General features: G+C 40.6%; 1 protein-coding gene across 1 annotated transcript in view; it reads left to right on the top strand.

The window, feature by feature from the left end:
• The window catches only part of LOC309382492 (vomeronasal type-2 receptor 26-like), a gene marked incomplete at both ends in the record, with an annotated part of 82,013 nt that extends 61,531 nt beyond the window's left edge, over positions 1-20,482 (top strand). The window contains one exon of the mRNA XM_081934059.1: positions 19,578-20,482. Coding sequence (XP_081790185.1) covers positions 19,578-20,482 — 905 coding nt within the window. The remainder of the gene's footprint in view (positions 1-19,577) is intronic.
• Positions 20,483-20,709: the final 227 nt, after the last annotated feature.

Genomic DNA, 20,709 nt, shown 5'->3' with positions numbered 1-20,709 from the left:
CTTTTTCTTATTATTATTATTCAAATTCTAAAATGAGTCAGAAAAAATGTGAAAAAGTCCAAATCATTTTCCTCTCCTCATCCAGTTCAGAGTTTATCACTTGAATATTGACCATTGTTTAAAGAAGTGATTGATTTCTGTATTTTTTGAAACTAATTATTGATATTCAATACCTGATTCTATCAGAGGATGACTTGTTTTTAGAACAGCTTTTCTTGGTCATCAAAATTCATTTTCCTTTTATGATGCTTCTAAATTATTGAATGATTTTCAATCCTGGTTAATGGACAAATAAAAATCACCATCAGAACAAAATATATATATTTGTGACTATCAATGCTGATTGAAGATTGTCTGTGAACCCTCTTCTCAATGCTCATGGAAATTAAATGGGTGACAATTATTTGCCTCTCATTTTAGATCAATATTGGCTTAAGGCACAAAAGTTTTGAGGAGACAAAGATGAATAAATAAATAAATATTGTCTTATTGCTGTTGATGATGTTAACATGAACATTTTCTGCAGTAGGTTATCAACTGTTCTATCTAGAGCCTTATGTTTCATTTTCGCCATTCAAGTTATCAACAAGTATCCCCATCTCCTGCACAATCTAACTCTAGGCTACAATGTCCATGACAACTATTTCAACACGTTTGGCACTTCAGATGCCTTGTTGGACATCCTTTCCACAGGAGAAGCCAATGTCCCCAACTATAGCTGTGGAAGGAATGATAGCCTTTTGGCTCTTCTTGATGGAGCTGATCGGGATATCTCCATCCAAATGTCAACATTAGCAGGCATCTACAAAGTCTCACAGGTTTGTATGTGTGTTTCTTGCTCTAACAGAGTGACAAGAATGGTGATATGTAAACACTATATCCAACCATATCTTGCCATATCTCTTTCTATCTTAGTCAATATAGGGACGGGGATTCATAGTGTCAAGTAGACAAGGATCAAAACAGACATGTCCTTTCATGACACCCATTGCTTTGGGGGCTTCTACTACACACTTCTGAGGGTGAGGAGAGGCTTAGGTACAATCAAAAGGTCTTCTGTACAATAGGAAGGTGGATCAGTGATGGGAAGGTCAAAATTTGTAAATAACAGGCCTAATAATGATATTTAAATGGTGCAGATTCATGAAAAGAACCCAAATTATTTTACATACAGTTAACAAAACATATATGGACTCATAGTGACCACTAGCATTAATTAACCTCTTTATGTAAAAAAAATCACAATCATATTAGCCAACATGTCTACTATTATTTGTTCAAATATGTTGATGAGCAAATTCCTCATAAAAAGATTGAAGAGAAATACAGTCAACTTTCTACTATTCAAAAAATGTCCCAACTGGTGGACTCTCTATTAGTAGATTTATTTACACATAGAAATAATATCTTCTGTGTACTGGTAGAAGATTGCAATAGTATTCCCTATACATAAAAGAGGGAATTTAAAAAGAACAAGCAGGCTTTAGACAGAGTTAATCCAGCATTAACAATTGATTTCTCCTGAACTATGTAATTACACATTGTGTCAGTCCTGGGAATACACAGTTTGCTGCCTTTATAGAGTTCAGTGCAGCATTTGACACTGTAAGCAGAGAAATATTATGGAGGAGATTGATTGCCCTTTAAATGGACCCAGATTGTTGGCCTTGGTCAAAGCCTTTTCTACAAACACTTGTTTGAGAATATAGTTTGGGTTCAGGGCAGCTATGAGAAGTAGCATCAATAATTTCCAAGGAATAAGACTAGAGTGCATACTTGAACCTTTGTTATTCAGTCTAGATATTTAAAATTTACCAGGACTAATGAAAGATCCTGATGAAATAATGATTTAGACATTAAATACATACAGTAACACCCTCTTATATAATAATATGAATTGTCATATTCTCAATTTTGGTTGAGTAGGTTGTTAAGAAGACACCACTTCTAGTCTCATAATAATTCTTTGATTATTAATAAATTGAAGTCAAAAATTATAACCTGTGAAAAACAAAGATGACAATTAGATAATAGTATAGATGATACTCTATGTTAATTCACAATAGAGTAGACTCGATCTTGGCTTCCTCATCATCAGTAGACCACAAGTGAATTTATTTCTTAAATCTTTAAAATCATAGCTTTCACCAGAGCCCTGGTGGCACAGTGGTTAGAATGCAGGACTGCAGGGTAACTCTGCCCACAGCCAGGAGTGTGATCCTAATGGGGCTCAAAGTTAACTCAGCTTTCCATTCTTCTGATATCAGTAAAATGAGAACCCAGATTGTTGGGGGCAGTATGCTAACATTGTAAAGCACCCAGATAGTGCTGTAAAATACCATGAAGAGGTACTGTATCAGTGGTGGGATACGACTGGCACGCCCTGGTACAGGCATACCGGTGCCTGCTGGGAGCACCAGGTACCATTCCGGTACGGTGCTCCGGAGGGCCCATCAACCCACTCATTCTCCTTACTTCTATTTGAGCCGACTGGGGCATTTGCACATGTGCACAGGGTGTACAATGCCTATGCGATGCTCCGCCAAGCAGCTGGAGCGTTGCGGGTGGTGGGTATGCATGCACATGCTGCATGCATGCACATGGTGGACACCCGGCCTCATTGCAGCATACAGGTTGCAGCGGGAGCCAGAACCCACCACTATACTGTTATACAATAACTCTAAGTGCTATTGCTATCCAACTTTCTTAGCCCCATTAATTAAACATAGAATGGCAAGGACGCACCAAACTAAAATTTTCATTTATAATATATCACTAAGAGAACAACCCAATCACACCAATTGAGAAGTACGTATATTGTGGTTTGGATAAAAGGACTTACACTGCTGCCATCAGAGCTAAATTGGAAATTTATTCAATGTGGGTTATTTTGTCTAAAACCAAGGAATCTAATTATCGGTCTAAAATTAAAGCTATGAAAACTGACAGAATCCCAAAATTTTGTTAGAACAGAAAAAAAAAATCCATAAAGACTTCTTGGATTATACAGCTGATACTTGGAGCCGTGGTCTCCCTGCCTCTTGTGCAACAGAATAAAAACATAAAAAGATTGCTGCACAAAGAATCCTGGATATGAAAGTAGAGAAAGAAAGAAAGAAAGAAAGAAAGAAAGAAAGAAAGAAAGAAAGAAAGAAAGAAAGAAAGAAAGAAAGTAGAATCACTTCAGTAAGGTTGGCACATTGAAATTAATGAGCCACTATAAATGTTCCTTCCAAGTTGCCAAATATTAAAATGCAGAAATGCCCAACACCTTATGGTTACATTTACTTGAGCAAAATACGGGCAGCTGGACAACATGGTTAAATATGGAAGATTTAACCAAATCCCTTATAATAAACAGATTTGTATTTGTGAATCTTCTGAGATGGAGGATGTAACATATATATTATTTGAATGTCAGTTGTACGTGAAATTGAGGGATAACCATATAGGACTGTGTATCAGACAAAAGACCAATAGGGATCCTTATATTAAAATATTTCTTGTTTAGTCAGAAATGAGGGGGGGAGAGAGAGATGATGGATGGGTGGATGGATGGATGGATGGATGGATGGATGGATGGATGGATGGATGGATAGATAGATAGATAGATAGATAGATAGATAGATAGATAGATAGATGATAGCAGATAGATAGATAGATAGAAAGAAAGAAAGAAAGAAAGAAAGAAAGAAAGAAAGAAAGAAAGAAAGAAAGAAAGATAATGGATGGATACACACACACACACACACACACACACACACAGACAGACAGACATTCAGATCTTTATTTGAACAGAACATTTTTCATTGCTTTTTCAGATCAGATATGTAACTGCTTCAGAGGCCCTGAATGATAAAAATCAATTCCCATTTTTCCATCAGATGGCCCCAAAAGAAGGGATCCAGTACCCAGGAATCATCCAATTGCTCCTCCATTTCAGATGGATCTTGATTGGTCTTTTTATTTCAGATACAGAAAATGGAGAGAATTTCATGAGGATTTTTACTCCTGTGCTTGTCAGGAATGGAATTTGTGTTGTGATATCACAACGATTCACAGCGACTGAACATCCAGGGCCCCTTAGGGCTGCGATCTCTAAGTGGAGACAAGTCAATGCCTTTGTTCACTTTGTTGAATATGTTTCCCTTTTTGAGAGAATTCTTCCTTTCCATTCAGCACTTGAAGGTTTGCCCGGACCCATTCAAGGAAAAGTCTGGATCCTCATAGCCATGGGGGAATTTCCAATGAGAAGGCACAAACTTCTCAGATATGTCCATAGTATTTGGAACTTTGCTTGCCAGGAAAAAAAAGATTACACCTTTGAACCAGACCTCTTTTTGCAACCACAGTTTGGAGATCAATCTTTTCATTGTTCTTTTTCAAAGCATGTATTTTCTGTTAAAGGCCGGACACGATGCACCCAGAAAGCACCACTGGAGGCCAAAGAGAAAATAAACAGTATGCTGGTCCGATATAGCCATTATATTTACAGTATTGTTAAGACTCTGGCCTACGCTTTGAACACTGCATATTCCTCCAGATCCAGGAAGAGGAAGGATGTTGAAGGGAGTATGGGGGCTCCAAGATTGCAGCCATGGCATGTATGGGGACCCAACAAAGATCCATCAAATTTAGTTGCATTTGAGTAGTAATCTAGAGAACATTTAAGCCTCTTTGTGCTACATAAGTTCAATAGGTTTTGCAAACCTAATTGTATAATGTTCCAAAGACTGGGCTGCAGGAGAAATATATTTTATTATATGCTGATAATAATATGCTGATCCAATGATGTATGGATTTAAAATAGATTCCAAAAATTTGAAGCATTTCTTGATAACATCTAGCCTCCCACTGCAGGAATCACAGTTAAACCTTCTTTGATTGATAGCTCCTAAGTCTTTGTCTTAAGACAATCAGTGAATTTTTTTTTGTTCACTAGCTCACCTCTAAACCTCCTTTTACAATGTATGAATGAGGATATTTTTTCTCCCTCTCATTTAGTCAGAATTTCTTTCCCTGGGACTGAGTTCATTTTTCCATGTCCAAAACATTGGCATAACCTTTAGTGTGACACATTTCAGTAATTGGAAGAGTGCTGAATGCTTCCTTCTCCAACCAAGAGATTGAGTTAGTTGGAAAAGATGCTAACATATTACTTCTCATTTAATACTCTCAAAGACCAAGATGACTCTTCTCTCTGTTGTCTTTCCTCAATCAACTTAGTTGATCTCTTCCTTTGGATTGATTGCCTTTCCCCAAAGCTGATCCAGTTTTTGTGCAATGTCATCTCCATGTATGGAACTTGATTTAGGATCTTCTCAAACCACAATATTCACTTCCTGAGATACTTATGAATGAATTTGCCATCTTCCCATGCATAACACACTGTAAATTCACAAGCTATTATTTTGAAACCAATATTCTTATCAAGTTTGGTATCCCTCATCATTCTTAATATGCATCTCATTTTTCTACTTTTAAGTTAAGACATTTGTACTTGCCAATCTTTTAATTTAGTTTTATTTAAAAAATAACATTGTAAACCATCAAGATGTGTTTTGAATTTTTTACCTGATATTAAGTTATACAGTTACGCACCCAATTTGATATCAGCAACCAACTGACAACCTTTCCATTCCCTTTTATAAAGTTCATTAATGGCATTATCATCAAATAATTACATGATTATTATCAATTATTACAATACTTCTAATACAGTACTTCTAATCGAGTATACCCAGTGTCCAATATACATAATATATAATAAAATCTGAGATAAATTGGAACTGAAATCTTAATGAAAGATGTACATTGCAGCTGCCAGCCATTTATTTTTATATAAGATATCATGGCTTGTTTAGTTGCTAATTTTTTTCTACTGAATTTTACTAATGTATTTATCACTATCAGGTAATAATAAATATTTTTTCTGGAAGCTTGGTATTATTTAAAAGAGATCAAAATAGTTTTTTTTCTAATATTTGGTATATTGGTACAAATTTGATAAGATTTGGTATATTTGGTATAAATTGCATCACAAAATCATTATTTTTCAACTCTACTTGCCCATATTAATAAAAATATAGAAGAGCTGACAATTTTTTCATAAGTCCCCTCTTTTATGTAGTGTTGAAAAGCATTTGAATAAAAATTTTAAGACAGTTTTTATCCTGTTAATGATCATACCACACAGTCCTAATATAACTAGGTTCTTATCATATCACATTAGGAAGTAGTTTGATATAATTTTGCTGAAAACAAGCTATATCAATAGCATTCCCACAATCTATTAATGAAGAGCAATGATATATGGGAATAACCTTGTTAGATAAGTAGAAGAGATGCTGCCCAGGGAACAATCAGATAAGAAGGAGGAAGATTGTATCACTCTGTTGCAATCAAAATCAAGTGAGGTACGAATACCACTCTATAAAGCCTTAGCAAGATCACACCTAGAATATGGCAGCCAGTTTTGATCACCACACTATATTAAAAAATGTTGAGAGTCTAGAAAAAGTGCAGAGGACAGAAACCAGGATGATTAGGGGACTGGAGACTAAACCATATGAAGAACGATTGCAGGAACTGGGCATGGCTAGTCTAGTGAAGAGAAGGACCAGGGGAGACATGATAGCAGTCTTCCAATATTTGAGGGGCTGCCACAGAGAGAAGGGGGTCCAGCTATTTTCCAAAGCACCTGAAGGCCAGACAAGGAATAATGGATGGAAACTGACCAAGGAGAGATTCAACCTAGAAATAAGGAGGAACTTTCTGACAGTGAGAACAATCAATCCATGAAATAGCTTGCCCTTGGAAGTTGTGGGAGCTTCATCACTTGAGACTTTCAAGAAGAGATTCGACTGCCATTTGTCAGAAATGGTGTAGGGTCTCCTGCTTCAGTGGGGGGGGGGGATTGGACTAGATGACCTATAAGGTCCCTTCCAACTCTGTTAATCTAGCCCAAATAACAAGTAGAGAGAAATACTCAGGAATGGTCCTCCTTTTTCAAACTGTAAAAAGAGTTACTGGTTGATTTGTACTTTCAACTATGTGAGATTCTGTTAATGTAGCCTTACAATTAAATAGAATTAGCCCATCTGCTCATGTTTTTCATCTGGTCTACCAGGCAATTTAGTCTGGCAATTTGTTTTTTTTCCCTAAAATTAGATGCTTTTTGGTCATCAACACCCTTTTTAAGGATTTTATGAATAATCTCTTTATTTATTCCTTCCATTTATACATTACCTATTCTAGAATGTTCTATATAATTGAAAAAATGCATCAATATATATTTTGCAATATTTGATGTATTTCATTGCACTTTTCTTTTTCACTTATGAAAATAGTGAAGATGTTTTCCCAACTAAGCATACTTGCAAGCTTGATAACTGAAGGAGAAAAATCCAAATGTGATAAAGACCATGTGGGATTAAAAAAAACCCAAGCTTTCTGCTTTTAAAATTCATGGATGTTTCCATTTTAGTTCTACCCCTTTCTGAAGAGGAATGAGTTTTCCAATCTTTCCCATCTGAAACTGTACTTGGACCAAAACGGAGATGTAGCAGGAGATCTGAGGATCATGACCTGGCTACTTCACCCCAAGGAGGATCCCATCAAACTGCAATTGGGAGATTTAGAAAGACAGAGACTTATTATAAATCAAAATGCTCTTTCACAAGTAAAATTGCTGAACAAGGTGGGTAAAATATTGGGTTCTTTTTTCAAAGCCTTGGAAGACTTTCATGTGGGGAAAGCTACTCACCAAAACCTTCATTAAAAATTGAATGTGAAGAATAGAAAATATATAGCTTTTTGAGACTGTTTGGAAGGCATCAGTACTATTGATCATGGTGTTGTTCAGATACTACAATACTGAAGAGTGTTTTTGGCTTACTTACCCATGTCCCACTTGGATTCTGGGTGAGTATTTTTTAAGGGCACAGATTATGAACCTTGCTTTGAAAATAAAATTAATGAGAGAAGTCATCATGTACTGGGAATCATGGTTCTGATAGACTCACATTTGCTTGTTCCTTGTTTTCAAATAGCAAAGAAAAATACAATTTTGTTGACAAGTTCAGATTTGGATTGAATCCAATAAAATTGAATCAAGAAAGGATGGATGACTTCCTGGTCCCAGTGAGAAATAAGCTTTGGAATTAGGATTCAGCTTGTCCTGCTTGGGGACAGTGTCTCCTGAAAGGGGACGTCCATAGTCTGTAATGTGTTTAAGGAAGCCAGACTGGCAAGATTAATTTATGCTTCTCTTGGTTAGTGCAATAAACCTTCCTCTCCAAGGAGACACATCACCCCAAAACCCCTTGAAGTGTCCTTGGGAAAAAGGAAACTCCAAATTTAACTAATTATAAATGTGGCTCTGTCTTTTGATGCCAGTTGTTGTCATCTTCATATATATATACGAAATACAACACAAATAACAACACAAATAACAAAGGCAACATTAAAAATATGGTTTTCTGCCTGGATGGTCTCCAGCAGTGAGCCAAAGGACAGAAAGGGGAAGCAGTGAGTTCCCTCCCATATTTGGGCATACCAGGGATTGTAACACAATATATGAGAAAGAGGGGGGGGAGACTTTATTTATTTATTTTATTTATTTCTTAGCGCTTATAGACCGCCCCCTCTCCCAAAAGGGACTCGGGGCGGTGTACAATCCATATCAAAAACATCATAAATAACTATAAAATTTAAACAATTAAAATTATTAAGTGGATAGATACATAAATAAGAGGAGGATAAAAATAGACAGAACTGTAATTGCTAAGTAAATAATTTAAAATATACAGAATTTAAAACCCCAGTGTCCTATAAAATTAAGTCCCCTAGAAAACCAGTAGGAAATATATATGCCAGGAGGTAGATGTTACAAATTATGCCAGGCCAGCCAGTCGGAACAGGTGTGTCTTCAGTTTCTGCCGGAAGGAGCGGAAGTCAGTGGTGGTTCTAATGTCGGGGGGGGGAGGTCATTCCAGAGGGTTGGGCCCATCACAGAGAAGGCCCTACTCCTTGGTGTCGCCCGTTGGCATTGCCTAGTGGACGGCACCAGGAGAAGCCCCTCCCTGTGAGAGCGAATTGGCCGCAGGGATGTGTGTGGGAGGATGCGATCCCGCAGGTAACTAGGCCCTATGCCATGGAGCGCTTTAAAGATGGTGGTCAAAACCTTGAAACGCACCCGAAAGACCACAGGTAGCCAGTGCAGCTCGCGCAGGAGCGGTGTTACGTGGGAGTACCTAGTACTCCCCATGACTGCCCGTGCGGCTGCGTTCTGGACTAGCTGCAGTCTTCGTGCACGTCCCAAGGGAAGCCCCATGTAGAGAGCATTACAGTAGTCCAGGCGAGACGTCACCAGTGCATGAGTGACCGTGCATAGGGCATCCTGGTCCAGAAGAGTCTACATCATTCCAGACAAATGATTCTCCAGTCTCTTCTTGAAAACCTCCAGTCATTGAGCACCTACAATTTCTAGAGGTAACCCATTTCCACTGATTAGTTATTCTCATTGTCAGGAAATTGCTCCCTAATTCTAGGTTGGATCTCTCTTTAATGATCTTCTACCCATTCTTTTTTGTTCTGTCCTTAGGTGCTTTGGATACTTGGTTGACTCCCTCTCCTCTGTGAGAGCCTCTCAAGTACTAGAAGATTGCTATCATATCACCTCTAGTCCTTTTTTTCCATTGGACTACACATAACTTGTTCTCTCAATCATTCATCGAATGCTTTAATCCCCAGACCCCTGTTGCTGCTCTTCTCTGCATTCCCCCAAACCTAGTATTGCATTAGCTCTTTTGGCAGCCACAGCTTACTGTAACAAATTCCTCTGCATGCCCCTGAATTTGGTCATCTGACCAGCACCACCACCCAGCTCAGAAAGGATTGGTTGATCTGGAACAGGGCTCTATGGACACAGCAAGCATGGAAAAGTAATGTTCTTTGGTCATGAGGTAGGCCTTAAAAGCAGCTCTAAGTCAAGTTGAGTCATCCTATGTTTTTACTCTAGGTGCCTCTTAACTCTTTTTAGAATCTGCATCCCCTCTGTGAACCATAGGGAACATTGGGTGGGATAGGTTGAGAGAGGCGGCATAGGGATGATACTGTCCAGAGCCTCTGTTGCCTTGTGATTCCAGACCATTATCAACTTTTCATCAGGGCCATGCATCAAGTCTTCTGGGTCACACCCCAGTTCCCTCTGGAACCCATTTCAACCCATCAGTCTTCAGAAGAAGATTGTAGAAATGAGTCCATCTTCCCTGCAGAAGCAGGTGACATAAGAGTCTCAGGGGCACCAGGATGTGATCTGACTATGACGAGTGAGGGGGGATAGTGTTAGATTCCCCACCAGATCATAAACCTCTCTTGGGGCAGCTTCCTTAGTATCTCAGAAGGTCACATTTGTCTACAGTGAGGGAATAGAAGGGGAACTTATCAAATTTGCAGATGATACTAAGCTGGCAAGCCAACAACCTAGATGATAGGCTCAAGATCCAAATGGATCTTGACAGATTTGAACACTGGGTCCCATCTAACAATAGAATTCTTTATTGCCAAATGTGATTGGATACACAAGGAATTTGTCTTTGGTGCATATGCTCTTAGTGCACATAAAAAAAAATACATTCATCATGAATCATAAGGTACAACACTTAATGATAGTCATAGGATACAAATAAGCAATCAGGAAACAATCATTATCAATACAAATTGTAAGGATACAAGCAACAAAATGAAATTTAATGTAGAGAAAAGTAAAATCTTACACTTAGGCAAGAAAAACCAAAGTACACATATAGACCGGGTGAAACCAAGCTTAATAGCAGTAACTGTGAGAGGGATCTTGGAGTCTTAGTGGACAACCAATGAAATATGAGCCAACAGTGTGCCGTGGTCGCCAAAAAAGCCAATCCAATCCTAAGTTGCATTAACAGAGGGATACAATCAAGATCAAGGGAGGTACTAATACCACTCTACAATGCCTTAGTAAGACCACGCCTAGAATATTGCATCCAGCTTTGGTCACCACACTATGAAAAAAGGTGTTGAGACTCTAGAAAGAGTGCAGAGAAGAGCAACAAAGATGATTAGGGGGCCAGAGGCTAAAACATATGATGAATGGTTGCAGGAATTGGGCATGGCTAGTTAAAGTGGTGGGATCCTGCCGGTTTAACAACCGGTTCAATGATCATGTGTTTCATGATTGGGCTGCCTGGCTGTGCACGTGGGCGCAGTTTTACCAAAACTTATCTTCCACATTACTTCTTGGGGAGTAACACATTTATGAAGATATTGAAGAGTAATGGGCTTAGGATGGAACTTTGTATCCCACTGCTTACTTCCCTCCATGTAGATGTAATATCATTAAGTATTACTCATTGAGTTCAGTTTGTCAGTCAGTTATAAATCCATCTGGTGGAGATGCTATCTATCCCACATTTTTCTAGCTTACCAAGAAGTAGGTTGTGATCTACTTTGTCGAATGCCTTGCTGAAGTCAAAGTATATTATGTCCACAGTATTTTGCTGGTCTACTAATTTAATCACTATGTTGAAGAATGAAATAAGATTGGTTTGGCATGATCTGTTTTTAACGAATCCATGCTGACTGCTAGTAATTACTTTACCCATTTCTAGATGTTGGCAGATCTGGGTTTTTTTATTAACTTTTCCCGTAACTTCCCAGGTATTGATGTTACACTGATTTGTCTATAATTTGCTGGGTCTGTTTTTTCCTCCCTTTTTTGAAGATGGAACCACATCAGCTCTTTTCTAGTTGGTAGTTCCCTGGTGCTCCAGAATTTTTGAAATATGTTGTACAGTGGTTCTGAGATTACATCTGCCAGCTTCTTTAGAACTCTGGAATGCAATCCATCAGGTACTGGTGATTTGCATTCATTAAGGTCAGATAGGTGTTCTCTTACCATTTTTTTCTTATTTAACTTTTATTTCTAGTCTGTCTTTTATTTGGTAGGTCGGGCTAGTCTTAAAGTCTTACATTAGTAATCAGACTGTGTTTGATTACTTGTGCCTGCATTATATTGAATTCCATTATGACACGGTCATTGTCCCCTAAAATCCCCACAAGTTCATCCCATGCACTTTTCTTTCATATGTTTTAGTAAAAATTTAACTCAGTATAGCTGTCCTTCAGGTTCTCTCCTCTACCTTTTGGATGACAAAGTTGTCAGCTAGGCTTGTCAGAAACCTGTTTGGTCTCCCACTTGGTGAAGAATTTGTCTCCCAAGTGTATCAATATGGATACAGTCTTTTTTATTGGAGTTTCTGCTTCTGTTGGTTGAGTCTCAGAGTGGCTGGATTCCTCTAGACCCTGTAATTAATGTTTACATGTGGTACATGTTTATTTGAGGTCTTCTGGGGTGTTCTAGGGGCATGGAGGCATACATGGCACATATTTTGCAAATCGCAACAGCATTAGTTCCCATGACTAGGTTTTCAATACCATGTTTTCCTCCTAAAAAATTTCTTCTAAAAAAATATTCCTAACATTTTCTGTGGCATTCCTTGTTTTTCTGTTTAGTCTTTGCCTCAGTCCAAATGTGTGGAAAGTTGTCATCCTGGATTTCACAAGCAGACTCGTGAAGGAGAGCCAGTTTGCTGCTATGACTGTGTTTCTTGTCCAGAGGGGACCATTTCCACTCAGGAAGGTGGGTAACACCAGAAGAAAAGGTACTGGATTCATGCACAGAATTTTGATCCATTTGCATGTTAAAGGACACATATAATCTTGGCTGTTTTATTGTTGTTCTTTACTTTTAATATGCCCAATTCTTCCATAAAATGGGGAATGAAAAAAAACCTTGAAGGATGAGGCAGTGAGGAGAAAAGGAGAGGAACACAGAGGATAGGACAGTTATGTCTACCAGAGGAAAACATCTCTTCTACTTGTTAGTTTGGAAGAGTCCTTCCAAGAGTCTTAGGAATATTTGAGCAATTTTTACAGGCTGTTTTGAAAAGCTTTTGCACACCCAAACCAACTTTACATTATTGCCCAAAAGATATACCTATCAATCTGTCAATCATTTGTTAGAGTTGGAAGGGGTCTTCCAGTAGTGAACCAGTAGTGGTGGCTGCAGGAAGCCCTGCCACCCACTCATACCTCATCATGGATGCTCTGCGCATGCGCAGAAGCTTCTGAGCATGCACAGAAACTCTGTGTGCGAGCTCCCAGTTCCGAAACAGTAGTGAAGGTAAGAGGATTTTATGCCTCCTTTCCAAAGTCAACAGGTACAACAGGCCATTCAATACAATACAATACAATACAATACAATACAATACAATACAATACAATAGCAGAGTTAGAAGGAACCTTGGAGGTATTCTAGTCCAACCCACTGCTTAGGCAGGAAACAGTACACCACTTCAGACAAATGGATATGCAACATCTTCTTAAAAATGTCCAGTGTTGGATCATTTACAACTTCTGAAGGCAAGTTGTTCCACTGATTAATTGTTTTAACTATCAGGAAATTCTCCTTAGTTCTAAGTTGCTTCTCTCCTTGATTTGTTTCCACCTATTGCTTCTTGTCCTACCCTCAGGTGCTTTGGAGAATAGTTTGACTCCCTCTTCTTTGTGGCAACCTCTGAGATATTGGAACACTGCTATCATGTCTTCCCTAGTCCTTCTTTTCATTAAACTAGACATATCCAGTTCCTGCAACTATTCTTCATATGTTTTACTCTCCAGTCCCCTAATCATCTTTGTTGCTCTTCTCTGCAATCTTTCTAGAGCCTCCCCATCTTTTTAACATTGTGGCAACCAAAATTGAATGCAGTATTCCAAGTGTGGCCTTACCAAGACATTATAAAGTGGTATTAACACTTCACATGATTCTATCCCTCTGTTTATGCAGCCTAGAACTGTGTTGGCTTTTTTTGGCAGCTGCTGCACACTGCTGACTCATATTTAAATGGTTGTCCACCAGGTGTCCAAGATCCCTCTCACAGTTATTACTATTGAGCAAGGTACCACATATACCCTGTGCATTTTTTTCCTTAAATGTAGAACCTTACTTTTTTGACCATTGAATTTCATTTTGTTAGATGGTGCCCAATGTTCAAGTTTGTCAAGATCCTTCTGTATCTTAAGCCTACCTTAAGCCAGTCATTCTTAAGCCAATCATTAATTATTATCTTAAGCCAATTCTGTGTCTTAAGCCAATCATGCAATCTTTATTAAGGTCATAGTGCCACATAAGCAGAAATATCTAATTGGGAGGATCATGAGGAGTCACCATAAAATCCATTGAGAGAAGATCAATCTGAGGGAAGGAATGCAAGCCAAAATTATCATTAAAAGGGACAGAATCTGCCTCTTTCTTCTCCAATGTTTGCTTTTGAATCAGTCTCTAAAAGAGTTACCAAATCTAGGAAACATGGAAGTACATTGCTTCATATTCTCATTTTTAGAAAGTAAAAACTTTACAAAAGCAGATAGCAAAATTTCTCTTTTAGAATTACTTCACAGATAATGCGAGCCACTACATGTTTATTGGACCCGTGTCCCTCCTGGTTGGTACTGGCCTCCTGGGAGGGCTCACGAGGCTGGCTACTGGGGCTGGTGAACGCTTCGCTGGGTGAGGGCCTTTTACCAGCCGCCTTGAAAGAGGCGGTGCTGAGGCCCCTGCTCAAGAAGCCTTCTCTGGACCCAACGGAGCTAGCAAATTACCGTCCTGTCTCCAACCTTCCTTTCTTAGCGAAGGTTGTTGAGAGTGTGGTGGCTCAGCAGTTTCCGCGCCACTTGGAAGAAGCTGATTATCTAGACCCGCGCCAGTCCGGCTTCCGACCCGGTCACAGCACGGAGACAGCCTTGGTCGCGTTGGTGGATGATCTCTGGAGGGCAAAGGATGGGGGTTGTTCCTCCATCCTTGTCCTATTAGACCTCTCGGCGGCCTTCGATACCATCGACCATGGTATCCTATTGCGCCGTCTGGAGGGGTTGGGGGTCGGGGGCACCGTATTACGATGGTTCCGCTCCTACCTCTCTGGCCGGACGCAATGTGTGTTGGCAGGAGAGGAGAGGTCGACCGCGAGGCCCCTTATCTGTGGGGTCCCACAGGGGTCGATCCTCTCGCCTCTCCTGTTCAACATATATATGAAGCCGCTGGGCGAGATCATCCGTGGTTTTGGGGTGGGATACCATCTGTACGCTGATGACACTCAGCTGTACATTTCCACCCCAAACCACCCCAACGAGGCTGTTGAAGTGATGTCCCGGTGTCTGGAAGCCGTACGGGTCTGGATGGATGACAACAGGCTCAGGCTCAACCCCTCCAAGACAGAGTGGCTGTGGCTTCCGGCTTCCCGGTTCAACCAGCATATGCCATCGCTGACCATCGGAGATGATCAATTAGCCCCGGTGGAAGGGGCATGCAATTTGGGCGTCCTCCTTGATGCCCGGCTGTCTATGGAAGATCATGTGGCAGCCGTGGCGAGGGGGGCGTTCCACCAGGTTCGCCTGGTGCGCCAATTGCGGCCCCTTTTGGACCGGGAGGCCTTGCGCACAGTCACTCACGCGCTGGTGACGTCTCGCCTGGACTACTGTAATGCTCTCTACATGGGGCTCCCCTTGAGGTGCACCCGGAGACTGCAGTTGGTCCAGAATGCAGCCGCTCGGGTAATTATGGGGAGATCGAGGTTCTCCCATATAACACCTATCATGCGCGAGCTGCACTGGCTTCCTGTGGCCTACCGGGTGCGCTTCAAGGTGCTGGTTACCACCTTCAAAGCGCTCCATGGCACAGGGCCTAGTTACCTGCGGGATCGCGTCCTGCCCCATACATCCCTGCGACCCGTCCACTCACACAGAGAGGGACTACTCCGGGTGCCGTCCTCCAGAGAGTGCCAGAGGGCAGCGCCCAGGAGTAGGGCCTTCTCTGTAGTGGGCCCCACCCTTTGGAATGACCTCCCCCCAGACATCAGGACAACAACCGACCTTCGCTCCTTCCGTATGAAGCTGAAAACCTACCTGTTTCGACTATCTGACCTGGCATAATTCTACAACCTCTCCAGCCCAGGGCATTTTTAATTGGTAATTTTAGTTTTTAAGGGTTAATTTCACTGGGGTTTTAACTTTTTTAGGTATTGTAACTTATTTATTTATTCTTACCTCCTCTGTACGCTATATAATACTTTTGTACGTCGCCCCGAGTCCCTGTGGGGAGAGGGGGCGACTAATAAGTTCAAGTAATAAATAAATAAATAAATAAAACTTTCTGAAGATCTTTCTTTACAGATTTATTTATAAGGCTGCTTATAATACAAAGCAACTCTTGTTGGCATATAATAAAATAAAACCAAATTAAAATAATGAAATATTTAAAAAGCAATGATAATGAAAAGGGATTACTGTACATCAAAATATTGTATGCACTGCAATCAGCCCTCAGGATTCCCCAGTCCTGTTGGAAGAAACACATTTTAAGGGATTACCAGAAAGCCTCAATAGTAGGAAGTAATCTTCCTTTGGAACTGTTAATGCTTCTTTCTAGGAGGTTGCTATACCACCTGTGCTGAAGATGCCTGTGGCACACTCCACTCAACGTGCCTTCAATTATAATAGACAACTTTTATCCAGTCCCCCAAAATTTTAGGGAAGCTTGTTGACAATATGGATGGCATTCGGTTATAACACTCAGGTTGATGGCTGAGGACAATATCGAGAAGGCAGTGGTTGCTTTTGCAGATGATCTCTGATGGAGATCTGGATTGGGTTGGTGCTATACTGGCTTTTCTAGATCAAGGGCTTTTGATAACATCAACCTCGGTGTTCTTCTGGACTGGCTTCAAGGATTGGGAATGGGATTTGCAATTGTTCTCCTTTCTTCAGTTGGTCTTGTTGTAGAATAAATGAGTCCTTAGCTCATGTGATGGTATATCCTTCACAGCTTCAATCTTTCACCTTTCCTGTTTATAATTTATATAAAATTACAGGTTATAAGGCAGTGGTGGGTTCCTACTGGTTTGGACCGGTTCAGCCCAGGCCTGCCATGCCCCTGAACTGGTTCTCCAGGTGGCGCTATCTTGTTTTTCACTTCTGCGCATACACTAAACAATATTTATTGCACTGTGCATGCGTGCACAGCATGCTTCAAGTGCATGCACAGTACACCCACAAGCAAAACAACACAAATGCCTGCTAGAACCCAACCCTGGTATAAGGTCATTTGCCACCAAAGGGTATGGTATCATCATACCATGACTTGGCAGAGGGTATTATTGTAGGGCTTGCCAAAAAACTGGAGACAGTTTTTAAGAAGAGATTGGACAACTATTTGTCTGAAATGGTATGGGGTTGAGGTTGGTCTAGAAGACCTCCAAAATCCCATTCAGCTCTGTCATTCTTTTTATTCAGCATGGACTGGATAGGAAGAACCCACAGTAATTGAATACTACCAAGATGGAGTGGCTTTCTAATTTGAGCCCCCAGAGTTTAATGATAGGTCAATATTAGGGTCCTCCTATACCCATTATGGCAAGCCTACAGCACGCTTACCAGAGGTGGCATGCAGAGCCCTCTCTGTTGGCATGTGCGCCATTGCCCCAGGTCAGATCTTCGTGGCACTTTTTTTGTGAACTTCTGTTTCACTGCAAATGAAAGAAAAAGATCTTACCTCTTGCTGCACCACTGGTATTTGTATGCCCCACCTCCCACTGGCCAGCTGGTCTTTGGGTCTCTGCTGCACATGCATGCACATGCTTACACCTTTCGGTTTGGTCATGTGTGCATGCAGTTTGGGCACTAAAAGGTCTAAAAGGTGTCTAAAAGGTTCACCATCACTGTCCTATTGCTATTGCAGGGACAGCCATAGCTAGAGGGATCTTCACACAGATTTTTCTTGTGTGCCAACTTTGCCATTTTTTGAACTGGGGGTGGGGTCTTGCTTATGACACTTCCTGTTTAAATTACTATCATGTGCTCTACATTGGGTGGCTCTGGAAGACCACCTGAAATATGCAAATAGTCCAGCATGCAACAATATGCATGCTCCTCCTAACACAGAAGATCACAGAAGAGAGGAGCTTTGCTGTTAACAGACCTGGCGCTTACTAGGAACCACCAAACCCCAACAGTCTCCGAGGGTCTACTATCTAGGGGCCAGGAATAAACATACCACCAGTACCAAACATTTGGGGGTGTCTTCCCCTGTAATGACCTGTTATCTGGCTTCCATAGTAATCCATACCCATCATCACATGGATATATTGTTCCACTCAAGGTCTCCAGAACTGGCCCTATCCTGACCTCCCCTCTCTAAGAGCAAAGGGTTCTGTCATTTTCCAAACCAATTGCTGTCTGATTAAACCAATCAGGCACCCTAAGGAAATGAATGAAGAAGGTAACCCCTATGGCACTTTAGCACCCACTTTCAGCATCAGCTGAGCTTCCTGACAACTTCTAAAGCATTTGCATGTCTGTTATTGAGTTGCCATGGTGAGGAAAGTTTGGGGGAGCGCATTCCACACATACCTTCAGATAGAGTCAGATCAGATTACTACAGCAGGCTTGTGAGGCGTGCACCTCATTGGAGAATGTGATTTATGACACAGACTGAGGGGAGGGGAGAAACAGGGGTAAAGTTCATCCATAATTTAAATGAGGTCAGATCTGACTGCAATGGGGTATTGCCAAAATTGTGTTCCTAATAAATGACTGGATTTCTTTTGAAATCTGGCTCAAGGCTCATGAATTAATTAGGGCATCTTTCGGAAACCTGACAGACAGTCAGATCTAACCTCTAGCAATCATAGGAAATCATATATGCCTTGCAGTTGGGGGGCTCTCCTCTTGTGGAGGACTACTAGCCATTCCCTTGCTTCTCCATCTAGCCCCTCTATGATAGTATTCACTATAGCTCTGGGGTATGAGTAGAGGTGTCCATAGCATTCTTGGTGGATCTCAGCTGAGTCAAGGAATAGGTGTAACTGGTCTGAGTCCCCATCAACTATCCCCTGAACCAGGATGGGTCATTCAGCACTGCTCCTCCCTCTTCCTGTCAGCCTCTGCATGCTTGTGCTTAATACTTCCATCAAATCCCTCTATCAGACTAACTCCTCCCCCAAGCAATGGGAGATTTCCTAAGGTTCCCAAATTATTCCATATTACATCTCTGTTGTGTAAACTGCAATGTTTACTAGATACTTTTAAAGTGCAATTAAATTCACCTTGTGGAACCTCTGCTCCTAAAGGATATTTGCTTCTCCCATCAGAGCTGGTATAACAGGCATGTTTCATAAAACATAGGTGCCTTGTGGGTCCTCAGAAGCCAATCATTCCTCTTGCAGCTCTTGCCCTATAGAACACTCTCCCATTTAAAATCCAATGAGCTCCCATCCTCCTAACATTCTAAAAACTTAGTTCTTCTCCCAGGTATTGGCATAAGGTGGGAAGTGAGCAGGATAAAAATGTGTTGGGTTGCATCAGTGAAGGATAGTTGTTGGACAAGTTAAATATAACTATATACATTGGAAGGTGGTTGCTACGGTGTAAGCTGCCTAATTTTGGTTTGAGATGGGAAGCCAACTAATATATATTTGTTTTCTCAGATACTGAAAAATGTACCAAGTGCCCAGATGATCAATATCCAAATGAGAAAAGAATCCAATGTATCCCCAAAGTTATAACCTTCCTCACTTATGAAGAACATCTGGGCATCATTCTGGTCTCTTTTGCCCTACTCTTGTTCCTAACCACAGGATTCATTTTAATCATATTCATTAAATACCTAGAAACTCCCATTGTCAAAGCCAACAACCGGGACCTCTCTTACATCCTTCTGGTCTCCCTCCTGCTTTGTTTCTTATCCTCCTTTTTCTTCATTGGCCAACCAAGGAAAGCTACCTGCCTTCTCCAACAAGCAGTGTTCAGCACTGTCTTCTCAGTAGCAGTGTCTTCTGTGTTGGCGAAAACAATTACAGTGGTGCTGGCCTTCCTGGCCTCCAAACCAGGAAACCAAGTGAAGAGATGGTTGGGGAAGAGCTTGGCCAACTCCATTATCCTTTCTTGTTCTAGTGTCCAAATTTTCCTCTGTGCTATTTGGCTGGGAGTTTCTCCCCCATTCCCTGATTCTGACCTCCATTCCCAACCTGGAGTAATCATCTTGCAATGCAATGAAGGATCCATCACCATGTTTTATGTTGTTCTTGGGTATATGGGTATCCTGGCTGCCATTTGCTTCATGGTGGCTTTCCTGGCCAGGAACCTGCCTGGGGCTTTCAATGAAGCCAAGCTGATCACCTTCAGTATGCTGGTCTTCTGCAGTGTGTGGGTTTCATTTATACCTTCCTATTTAAGTATCAAAGGAAAGTCCATGGTGGCTGTGCAAATTTTCTCCATTTTGGCCTCCAGTGGTGGACTGCTGGGCTGCATCTTCATTCCCAAGTGTTATATTATCATCCTTAGACCAGATTTAAACACTAAGGAACATCTTATGATAAAAGTAGGGAACTGATGCTGAAGTTCTAAACTCGTAACATTTTATTTTTGTTTGCAATTATTATTGAATTTCTATGCTTATTTTGAATCTGTTTGACAAATAAGTTATTTAAACCTGAAGTAAATAATACAAAGAGTGTAAGGCTAATCAAATTAAAATAAAAGATAATCAAACAAAAACAAATGAATTAATAAAGACAATTGTCACACAACTAGGAAAGGACAGGATAAGAAATACGATAA

This window comes from Natrix helvetica (genome assembly GCF_964273705.1).
Source record: "Natrix helvetica genome assembly, chromosome: 1".
Classification (NCBI taxonomy): Eukaryota; Metazoa; Chordata; class Lepidosauria; order Squamata; family Natricidae; genus Natrix; species Natrix helvetica.
This window is presented reverse-complemented; position numbering and strand designations above follow the sequence as displayed.